This window comes from Rhinoderma darwinii, chromosome 5 (assembly GCF_050947455.1).
Source record: "Rhinoderma darwinii isolate aRhiDar2 chromosome 5, aRhiDar2.hap1, whole genome shotgun sequence".
Lineage (NCBI taxonomy): Eukaryota > Metazoa > Chordata > Amphibia > Anura > Rhinodermatidae > Rhinoderma > Rhinoderma darwinii.
In genome coordinates, this window is record NC_134691.1 from 221,467,667 (window position 1) to 221,480,056 (window position 12,390).

At 38.3% G+C, this 12,390-nt stretch overlaps 1 protein-coding gene across 6 annotated transcripts in view; it reads left to right on the forward strand.

The window, feature by feature from the left end:
• PDE1C (phosphodiesterase 1C) overlaps positions 1–12,390 on the forward strand; it is an 851,320-nt gene that overhangs the window by 767,302 nt on the left and 71,628 nt on the right. For all 6 annotated transcript variants that reach the window (XM_075826958.1, XM_075826955.1, XM_075826954.1 and 3 more), the window contains 3 exons: positions 4,098–4,218; positions 10,743–10,824; positions 11,909–12,029. In XM_075826958.1, coding sequence (XP_075683073.1) covers positions 4,098–4,218; positions 10,743–10,824; positions 11,909–12,029 — 324 coding nt within the window. The remainder of the gene's footprint in view (positions 1–4,097; positions 4,219–10,742; positions 10,825–11,908; positions 12,030–12,390) is intronic.

Below are 12,390 nucleotides of genomic sequence, written 5' to 3' on the forward strand. Positions count from 1 at the left end.
CACCCTGGACAGTGACTACCGATCCCAATATACAGCAACCTGTAAAAAAATATAAGTTCATACTTACCGAGAACTCCCTGCTTCTGTCTCCAGTCCGGCCTCCCAGGATGACGTTTCAGTCTAAGTGACGGCTGCAGCCAATCACAGGCCAATAACAGGCTGCAGCGGTCACATGGACTGCCGCGTCATCCAGGGAGGTCGGGCTGGATGCCGAAGGAGGGACGCGTCACCAAGACAACGGCCGGTAAGTATGAATTTCTTTGACTTTCACAAGGGAAAGTGCTGTCCCTTCTCTCTATCCTGCACTGATAGGGAGAAGGGAAGTACTTTTACCGCAGTCCGCAGCAGCTAGTCCGCATCAATTTACTGCACATTTTGTGCAGATCCGCAGCAGAATCTGCAACGCAGATTCTGTGCGGCATTGATGCGGACAGTTGCGGAGGAAATCCGCCACGTGTGAACATGCCCTAAATATCTACTAATAGGTTTATTTAACTTTTTTTTATTACACATTTTATTAGTTGCCCTAGGGGACTTGAACCAGCGATCATTAGATCGCTGGTACAAATATTGTCATTTTTACAGGCTGTAACAGCACGATTGCTATTCCTGTCTGTTAGGCCTGATTTACACGAGCGTGTGCGTTTTGCGCACGCAAAAAACGTTGCGTTTTGCGTGTGCAAAAGGCACTTAACAGCTCCGTGTGTCATCAGCGTATGATGCACGGCTGCGAGATATTCGCGCAGCCGCCATCATTGTGACACTCCGTTTGGATGTTTGTAAACAGAAAAGCACGTGGTGCTTTTCTGTTTACATTCAGAGTTTGACAGCTGTTGCGCGAATCACGCAGTTTGCACGGAAGTGCTTCCGTGCGGCATGCATGGTTTTTACGCACCCATTGACTTCAATGGGTGCGTGATGTGCGAACAGCGCACAAAGATAGGACATGTCGTGAGTTTTTTTCAGCGGACTCACGCTGAGCAAAACTCACGGACTGTCTGCATGCCCCCATAGACTAATATATATAGGTGCGTACCACACGCGTGAAAAGCACACGCGTCGCACGCACGTATATCACGCTCGTGTAAATGAGGCCTTAGTCCCAGGTGCCAGATGTAATACACAGCCGAAACCCGCAGCGTCGCGGGCTAATACATCACCCCCTGCACCACCACGTGCTATTACGTCATGGTGCGCAAAGGGGTTAATGCACAGCGGATGGTGCAAAGTGCACAATATGTTGTGCCCAGTTTGTGCCACAAATAACTCATAAAATGTTAAGCTGGTTCTCCCGAGTATGGCGATGCCATATATGTGTATGTAAACTGCTGTTTGGGCACGCTGTAGTTCTCAGAGGGGAGGGAGCGCCATTTGGCTTTCGGAGTGCAGATTTTGCTTGGTAATAGTTCTGTTTGAAGTATTACTGGTATTTCAGTTTATAATGTGGGGGCATATGTAAGCTGTGCAGAGTACATGAGGGCATAATAAGAGGGTATAATAATGCGGTAAATAAATAATAATTCATAGACATTTGGCTAGTGTCGCACTGATAACGTGATAACTGATAACTGATAACGTGACAAATCATGTCCGCTTTTAGAGCGCTCTCAACATTTTGCATCACCATATTCTGAGAGCCAGAACTTTTTTTAAAAATTTCCAACGGAGCTGTGTGAAGGCTTATTTGTTGCGAGACAATCCGTCATTTTCATTGGTACCATTTTGGGGTAAATTCTATTTTTTGATCACTTTTTATTAAATTTTTTGACAAGCAAGATGACCAAAAACCAGCCATTCTGATGTTTTTTATTCTTTTTTTTTTCACCATGGGCTATAAATGACAATTGTACTATATTCTGTCGATACGATTACGGCGATACCATATGTTTATCTTTTTTTATGTTGTGCAGAATTTTCACAATAAAATCACTTTTTTTTTAAAAATAATTTATTTTCTGCATCACCATATTCTGAGGGACATAACTATTTTTTTTCCCGTCAAAAAAAGCTGTGTAACGAGTTGTCTTTTTGCGAGACGGGTTGTAGTTTTCATTGGTACTATTTTGGGGTACATGCGACTTTTTGACCACTTTTTATTCTATATTTTGGGAGGGGTGGTGACCAAAAAATAGCAATTCTGGCATTGTTTTGTTTTTTCTTTAATGCGGTGTTCACCCTTGTGGGAAAAATCCCATTATAGTTTTATCGTTTGGGTCATTACGAATGCGGTGATACCAAATATGTGTACTTTTTTTTAATGTTTACATTTTTTTCATATAATAAAAGACTTATTACAGGAGAAAAAGCAGTTTTTGTTTTTGTAACTTTTATTTTTCCACTTTTTTGCAATATTTTTTTTTACAACTTTTTTTTTCCCCCACTAGGGGACTTGAACACTAGCAGCATTGATCGCTGCTATAATACTTTACACTACCTGTGTATTGTAACGTATTATAGCTGTCAATGTGAAGACAGGAAGTCTATCAGGACCAGCCAGAAGTCTGGCCTTCGGTTGCCATGCCAACCATCGGCACCCCTCCCCGGGATCGCATCGTGGGGTGCTTCATGGGGGTCTCCCGATGTGCTACAAACCCCTTAAATGCGGCAATTGCAATCGATAGCTGCAATACAGGGGTTAATTGCCAAAATCAGCGGCAAAGGACCGCTGACCGGCAACAAGGGAGATCAGGGCAGACTTCCTGCACATTTAACATCCGCTGCGGTGTAGCGCCACATGGCAGTTAACTGTTAAAGTGCAGACGTAACTGCACATGAAGGTGCACAAAGTAACTGCTCGCCTGGACGCGCAGTTACATAAAGGTTCGGGAAGGTGTTAAAAGAGGCATGAACTCGCGGGACAGGGATATAATATACCACTTTACAAAGCATTAGTGAGGCCTCATCTAGAATATACAGTTCAGTTCTGGGCTCCAGTTCATAGAAAGGATGCACTGGAGTTGGAAAAAATACAAAGAAGAGCAACAAAGGTAATAAGGGGCATGGAGAATCTAAGTTATGAGGAAAGATTAAAAGAATTAAACCTATTTAGCCTAGAAAAAAGACGACTAAGGGGGGACCTGATTAACTTATATAAATATATTAATGGCACATACAAAAAATATGGTGAAATCCTGTTCCATGTAAAACCCCCTCAAAAAACAAGGGGGCACTCCCTCCGTCTGGAGAAAAAAAGGTTCAACCTGCAGAGGCGACAAGCCTTCTTTACTGTGAGAACTGTGAATCTATGGAATAGCCTACCGCAGGAGCTGGTCACAACAGGGACAGTAGATAGCTTTAAAAAAGGCTTAGATAATTTCCTAGAACAAAAAAATATCAGCTCCTATGTCAATGTGTAGAAATTTTCGTTTCATCCCTTTCCTTTTTTCCCATCCCTTGGTTGAACTTTATGGACATGTATCTTTTTTTCAACCATATTAACTATGTATATATGTAACTATAATTATGGATAAAACAATAATAACATGGTTGAATAATTACATAGATTGTGTGACAAACGTTGGTAAGGGCCAGGTTGTTGATGAGGCTTAGAGTGTTGCTATGCACGAGGAACATAGTAGGCGGATATTGGAAACTACATGCGTAGGATTTTGCAATGTGAAAAATAAATTGTGTGTACAACCTATTTCTACAAGTGCTTCCTACATGGAAGGTGATTTGTATTTATTAACAGGTTATTCCAATCTTGGACATTTACGCCCATATCGGAAACATTTCTGTTACTCTCATAGAATAGAATGGAGAGACCAGTGGTTCTCGAGATGGTGCGGTTCCCAGAGCTGGGACGTCCATCTATCAGACATTTATGGCATGTCCTGTGGATTATAGTTAACATTATAGTTTCCATGCCCTCTTCTTCCTAAAAGATAAGTTTATGTATAGAGCAACCGCTTTTCTCTTGGTATACAGTAGTTTTAATTAATTGCAGCCGTTGTTTTAATCAGTACTTTGACACCGAAGGTCTTGTTGGACAACTGTGTAGGAGGAAAATACTTTATTACCTTTAACTAAAATAATTCCGAAAAGGCTCCATAAATATTTTTTGGGATATTAACTTGTTTTGTCATTTTAATTTGCAGGATTGACAAGCCAAAAGCCTTATCCCTGCTATTGCATACAGCAGACATAAGCCATCCAGCTAAAAACTGGGACCTCCATCATCGGTGGACCATGTCACTGCTAGAAGAATTTTTCAGACAGGTAGGAATATGCTTATAAGGGTGTTGGAAGCCACAATTTCACCGAATATATGATGAGCATATTTTTTTCTTTTTGAAGAGTTGCTTTTTATTACATCACATATGCTTTATGCTGTGAAGTTAACAAGGTTCCAACAAATAATAAACTTTAAGAAGCCAAAGTTTTATAGTCCAAGAAGTTTTTTTAGTCAGTGCGAAGGCAATTTTCTAGTTGTTTTGAGATGTCATGATTCGAGACTATAGTTAAATTATTTAGCTGGAGTCCTGTGGTATTTGTATTACTACATATGATATACAAAACTCTTCTCAAATACTTTTATTAACCCATTCACGCAAATAGGCATATCATTACATCCTAGGAGCAGTCTTTTGGCCACAATAGGTCGCAATGTTATGCTCAGTGGATGGCATGGGTATAGAAGCTGTACCTGCGCCATCCGCAGTGGGTGTCAACTGTAATATACATCCGTCATCCCGCTGCAATGGCTGGGATCGGACATAACTCAGATCCCAGCCGTTTAACCCACGGACAATGGAGACCACAGAATCTAAGTGGCTACAGAGGGAGGGGGGCCGGCTCTGTCACACCATTGTTGCCGATGGGTTGCCATGCCAACCAGGTGTTTAACAAAGGCCCTGTCGGCTTCCATAACTATATTCCTAATAGATTGCATCAGTTTTACACCAAAGTTGAACATACCAAAGCATTATACTGTATAAGCGAACAAAAGATTGCATTCTGAAGCACCTAGTGGGACTATAAAATAAGTAAAGTTTAAAAAAAATAAAATTACAGTAAAAATAAAAAATAAAATTTCCATAAAAAGTGGCTTTATTATGCAAAAGTGTTAAAAAAAAACACATATGGTATCATTATGATCCATTTAATAAAGTTAACAAATGAATTGAACAACATGATAATTGGTGTAAACAACAAAAAATTAAGGCACTTTTTTTCAATTCAATCCCCCAAAAATTCATAAAAGTTAAATAATAAGTTATAGGTAGCCCAAATGGTTCTATTAAAAATTAGACTCGTCCCATAAAAAAACAAACCCATATACGGCTATATTGACAGAAAAATAAAAAAGTTATAACACTTGAAACGTAGTGACAAAAACAATTTGTTTTCATAAGTTTCTCTCCACAGAATTGTTTTTTAGTTTCAATTCCCCTACCCAAATAGTTCATTGAAAGATAATCAAAGTTATATGGACCCAAAAATGGTGCCAAATTGAAAAATACAACTATGCCCGCCAGAAATAAGCCCTCTTACAAGCTATGGCGATGCTAAAAAAAAGTTAATACTCTCAGAATGTGGCAAAAATAGTAAAACATAAGAAAACCTATATGAATTAGGTATCGCTGTAATCGTAACGACATGTAATTTTTAGTCCATGGTGAAAGCCGTAAAAATAAAACCCATAAAATAATGGCGGATTTGCATTTTTTTTCCATTCTCCCCCCGAAAAATTAATAAAAGTTTTTTAAAACACAATGGTGCCATTAACCCCTTGACTCACCAGAACATGTTGGTATGTCATGGTGCGGGAGGTTGAAGTTCCATACGCTGCAGGTGTCAGCTGTGTATTATAGCTGATACCTCTCACTAATGGCCAGGAACAGAGATCAACATGTCCTATCTGTTGCAGTACGCTTCTACGGCCCGGACATCTTTCCGTAAATAAACGGGAAGGTGTCCGTGGACAATAGAAGTGAATGGGCCTGTAATTGTGGACGATTTTTAGGGCCGTGTGCATGATGCCTAAGGGGACTAATGAAAAGTGTAAAAAAGAAATATTAAAAGTTCAAAAGACCCCAAATTCCCCTATTTTTCCTCCAAAGTAATGTAAATAAACAAATAAACAAAATTGGTATTATCACATCCGTAAAAGTCTGAACTATTACAATATAGCATTATTTAACTCGCACGCTAAATGCTGCAATAAATTAAAAATGGAAACATTTAAAACGCCAGAATCAGTTATATATTTTTTATATAAAAAGTGATCAGAAAGTCGTATGTACGAAAAAATGGTACCAGTAAAAACTACAGCTCGTCCCACAAAAATAAGCTATCGCACCGCTCAATTGATAACAAAATAAAAAAGTTATGGCTCTCAGAATGTGGCGACACAAGCACATTTTTTTTAACAAATAGTTTTTTTCTTTGAAAAGGTAGCAAAACATTAAAAAAATATATGAATTTGGTATTGCCGAAATCGCATTGACAGGCAAAATAAAGTTTTGTTGTCGTTTTTACAGCAGGATTGAAAGTCGTAAAAACAAAACCCAAAAATAAATGGAGGAATCACAGTTTTTTCCAACTCCATCCCACAAAGATTTTTTTTTTCTTTCCAAGTACATTATATGGTACAATAAATTGTAGCAATAGAAACTACAAGGGTGGATATGTTTTGTACTTTTATGCAGCGTATCCGCCCTGTGTGAACTTGGCCTAAGAGCCACCCATAAGTCATTGTAACCTTCCTTTTCCACAGTGCTGTACACAATTTAGTTATTTCAGCTGTACATCAGAAACTCCACATTTATCCCTTTACATATCTACCCCATGTTTTTCCTAAAATATCAATAGCTCCAACAGTTTTTTTCGCCTAGGGAAAAGTTGTCAAAAAGTGCCATCTTCTTTTAGTTTTGAATTTGCACAAAGGATGCCAGCTTCCCACAAAAATTAGGTTAATGGGCAGAAAAAATAAATAAAAGTCCTCGCTTTCTTGTAAGTGCCACTTTACATACAGTGATGCCCAAACTGCCCATTGGGGTTTATGAATAGGTCTTATGAGGGAAGGTCTTTGCCAACTTGACTTTGCCGCGTCCTCTTCTGCCTGTTCTCTTCGCTTTCTTGTAAGAATCCTTTTCCTTTAACTGTGCTGCCGCGGAAATGTAGAGATTGGATGCCTTTGGGTATTTTTACTGTTCCTTAATGAAAAATGAACTCAGAGTTGCCTGAACTTCCAGATGATATGGATGTATTTTACCAGATCCCTTGGGCGTTTTGTAAGAAGGGTACACTATATTGGTGCAGGCAAATTTGTTATTTTCGAGTAAATAATGACAATGTAAATAGTCAATCCATGCCGAAGAAAAAGAGGTGTAAATAAACTGGTAACTTTCAAGGTCAAAATCGACAGAACACTCAAATGCCTATCCTCATAACAAAACATGCCTTACATCACAGTAACTGCTTGTTTTTCTCTATGCTGAAGAAGTCCATGTGTTATAAAGAATTCCCACACTACAACATAACTTATAAAATTGTACAAACAAACCCTATGCTGGCATATCCATGTACATTGCTTTACAATACAGATGATAGCAAAGTCAAAATGCAATTCAATCTGTTCTTAGTGCAGTACACAGTGCAATAAATCAGAGCTGATATGTATCTTAAGACATCAATGTCACCCAATTTTTCTATATATAGATATATATATCTATATATATTGAATATATATACATCAATCACTCAATAAGTAGGGGCTGATCTCAGGATGTACCAGTACGTCACCATTTTTCTCTGCAACTCCATTAGTGCAGCAAAAAAGTAAATTCAGGACATACTGTACATATTAAGACCTGCCCTGATTCCAGTTTGATTGCAGTAGAGGACCCCTTTAATCAAATAAGTTCTCCTCTTTGAAAAATCACTACTTATTAGAAGGGTCCATTAACAATAAGCCGATCACGAAGTGTCCCCCTGCTGTGCCCCTTCGCCCACCCCTTATCTATATTCAGAACTAAGGCCCAATATGAGCAAAATATGTTTTATCATCTGTGAGTAACTATTAAATATTAACCCCTTCTCGACATCCACCGTACATATACGGCAGAGATTTGCTAGGGGAGTATGGAGTGGGCTCACGGGCTGAGCCCGCTCTGAAGATTGAGTGTGTTGGCTGTATGTAACCGCATCTCAGCCGTCAGAATGAGGGAGGGCCGCCCCGGCCCCCTCTGACGTGACATGCCCCCCACTGCAATGCGATTGCAGGTTGCCGAAGTTTGGCATGGCAGTCTAGGGACCTGATGAAAGCCCCCAGGTCTGCCATATTTGTACTCCTATGAAGACTCCTATGAAGACTGTCAGTATAATAATATACTTATATAAGTATATTTTATATATCGATATATATATATATATAGTTCAAGTTATAGATCACTGGTTCAATTCCAAGGGAATTAGTAAAAAAAAGTTAAATACAGTTTAATAAAAATATTAAAAGTTCAGATAATTCCTCTTTTCCCATTTTCCACCAAGCGCAATGTAAAAAAAATAAAAATAAATTAACATCACTGGTATCGCCAGTAAAAATCCGTAATATTACAATTTAAAAAAATTAAAACACCAGAATCGCTGTTTTTTGTCACCTTATCAACCACAAAAAATTTCATGAAAAGTGATCAAAAAAGTCTCATGTACCCCAAAATGGTACCAATAGAAACTACAGCTTACCCCGCAAAAAAATAAGCCTTCATACCGCTCAATCGACAGAAAAGAAAAAAGTTATGGCTCTAAGAAAATGACGACAAAACCCAAATTTTATTTTTAAGCTTTTTCCTTCTAAAATAAATAAAACTTGGTATCACCATAATCATATTGATCCGCAGAATAAAATTTGAATGCCTTTTTATCGCATGTTGAATGCTGTAAAAAAATAAAAAAATAAAAAATTGAGGAATTTATTTTTTTTTCCCATTCTACCCCACAAATATTTTTTTTTCCAGTTTCCAGCTACATTATATGGTACAATAAATGGTGCAGTAAAAATCAAATCATCACGCAAAACACAAGCCCTCATATGGCTATATTGACGTAAAAATATAAAAGTTATGGCTTTTGGAATGTGATAAAACTAAAGTCAATATCCGAGAAATAGCTGCGACGGGAAGGGGTTAATGAGTAACTACACTTTCATCAAACTTTTGATATATCAAAGAGACATATCATAAGTTTGTATCGGTGTGGGTCCGGGTGCTGGGAAACTAAATTTTGTGCTTATCAAAGCAATAAACCGTAATTCAACCGTACCATGTGTATAGACCTAAATAGTGATCTAAATATTAACAGGTTATATTTTAAGCTTACTTTTAGAACTGTGCCCTGCAGCAGCCAAACACCCTTGGCTGCCACGGGACGTGGCTAATAAAAATATTAATTAGCGTGTGGTGTTTAAGATGACGAGTGGTTTGGCCGGCCATGCCTCCCCCCCAACCAGAGTCTCAGGTCCCGGACGGCTGCCTAAATTGCCAATAATATCATCTTCCAATGCGTTTCACTATTTTACACTACCAGTGAAGAATAGATGGCATTAACCATAGTGGTTAATTTTTCTGCAAAGTGCTGTATGAGTCGCATGTGTTCTCTACATTTCTAAGGGTGCTCCAAACTAAAGAAGTGAGGGGCAAATTTTTAGGCGTTAACAATCTTCAAGATCAGATGGGTGAACAATAGTGAGGACCGCTCTTGCTACTTTATAATTTTTATTTCCAGTTCTAATCCTGAACTCTTTTCACTATCACTCATTTTGTAAAAAAAAAACAAAAACACCTTATGGTCCAATATGCTTCACGGTGACAGCCTGCCGCCCCCTGCCGCAAATTCCAGTGATTCTATACCTTAGTTTTTCATCCTTCAGAGTATAAATAACATCATATGAGTATATTTCAGCTGGGTGTGTCAGGCGAGGAGAGCTATTCACTTTCACCCCAAAATATGCATTTATCTAGTCCCAATTTACAAGCAAATGAAATGCCAGCATCTAAAAGAGTGCAATTCATTATTCTTCATTCAATACTCATTATGTACATGAAACTGACACCTGCTAATAAATTCAGTGTTTTCCAATGAGGAAGCTACTGTATATATCTTAGTAATATAAGGGAACAGAGTGGAATCCAGATTTTGATCACTTTATTATACAGTTTCTTTACTCACATAAAATAAGACTTCATATCACACTGAGAATTCTCTGCGCTGTTCAGCATTGATTTTATTGTGCAGATACTACTCCACCGGTATTATAAGGACATAGTATAGATGCATTTTCAATAGCTCTTTAGATGTATCTTCTACATCTCACGTAGGCCTGGTTCACATCTGCGTTGGGCTTCCGTTCCTGGGTTCCGTTAGACCTTGAACCCGTGAACAGAAAGCCAAACGGGAACCATTGCTTCCGTTTGTCTCCGTTCCGTAAGGGTTCCTTTTTTTTTCGCGAAAACAATAGTGCAGATGACTACGCTATTGTTTCCGCAAAAAAACGGAAACCTTACGGAACGGAGATAAATGGAAACCATTTGCAACGGAATCAATACTTTTGAAATCAATGGTAATACAAACGGAAGCCACGCTTTTCATTTGGCTTTCCGTCCATGGGTTCCCTGAAGGAAACTTCTAACAGAACCCATGAACTAAAGCCCGATACAAATGTGAACGAGGCCTTATCTGTGCATTCATGTTCCAAATGGTTAGTGTTTAAAAATTTGCAACTCACTGAATACTGCTTACAGGGTGACAAAGAAGCAGAACTCGGCCTTCCATTTTCTCCACTGTGCGATCGCAATTCAACAATGGTTGCCCAATCCCAAATAGGTAAGTTTCAAATGTTCTGTATATGCATTATTTTTACAAAAAATAATAATATGTGTATGAAAATTTGATAGAGGAGATAGATTGGGTAGATCAATATTCAGCACCTTGTTTTATGTAGAAGTTTTTCATATACCACTACTTCTTTCCTGAAGAGTTTAGAGGCTCCTCTCTTCTTCTGCTCCAGAATCATGGCTGAAGCCCACTTCAATTATTTTTGACAGCCGTGAGACCAAAGAAAAACATTACTCTTCATCATCCTGTGCCTCTGACATGCTTAAAAAATGATAAAGCATTTGTAAGCGACTGAGAATATGTAAAAAGTTCTGATACATCACAGGACTTCCAAGTGGAATAATTTATTGCCAGCTAGTGCCTCTTGTTTTCACCTTCAGACCTTCTTCCTCGTGGCCTATGAAGCACAGCAAGTTTTACTTTGTGTCTTTTTACACAAGGGCAATGTTATTATACAAAACGTTCTCCTCTTTGGTCACAGTCTATAATAAACTACTGTTGAAACAGAGAAAATTTGACTTTCCATTTATTAAAATCACCACTGGCTTCCGTGTCCCATTTGTGTTATTACCATAAAGAGCGCTAATAGATATAAAGGAGTAATGAGTTCAATGGCTTAATGACCTAGAACTTCAATTTCAATATCGATGTCCCTTTTATGCCGAAGACCGCAGCTTCATTTTCTCCACCTTTGTTGAATAATTTAATGGTTCATTTACAAAACTGTTGAACCAAACGTTCCAAAAGTACCGTCAATCACTTAGCATATCTATCTATTGAAGCCTATAAGATGAGGTCAGGAAGACTGTGTCTTAAAAAAAAAGCCAATAAATACATTTGGTATTTTGCCTTTATTTAAAAGTCAAAGTAACTCTTGGTATTGTGCAGTACTACTGACAATGTACCAATGCAGGGCCTTTCTATACTTATTTATACAATGGCACCACTTAGTGGAGATTGTATAGACATGCAGACTTGAGTTCTCGTTATGTTACTGATATGATATCTATAGATATTTCTATCTAAACTACTGTCATACATTAAATAGTGACAATAATACCCTGTTGTTTAGGTTTCATTGACTTCATTGTGGAGCCGACATTTACCGTATTAACAGACATGACAGAAAAGATTGTAATTCCACTCATTGATGAGGCATCCCGGTCTGGGCTCACAGGATTTAGGCGATCTAGGTAAGTTGAGTTTGTCCTTTTACACTACATGAAAAATTTATAGTAAAGAAAAACCTTTATTACTTTACTGTAGACTGCTAATATAAATAAGATGCACAACTTGCAGAGCTATGGGAGCTTTCTCAACATTCAGATATAACAAAAATATTAAGAACATAATGAATAAAGCTTATAATGTATATGTATACTTCAGGGTTGGACAGACAATGATCTGGGCCCTTGAGAATTAAGGCTCACAGATTTTCTATACTACTCCCTGGTGTCCTCTGGTGGTGTGGAGGTAACATTGCCTCTATCCTGTTGATGGGAGTAGCTTATATTTCAGGGATATCCCTTCAGGCAAGGGATGGGTAATATATAT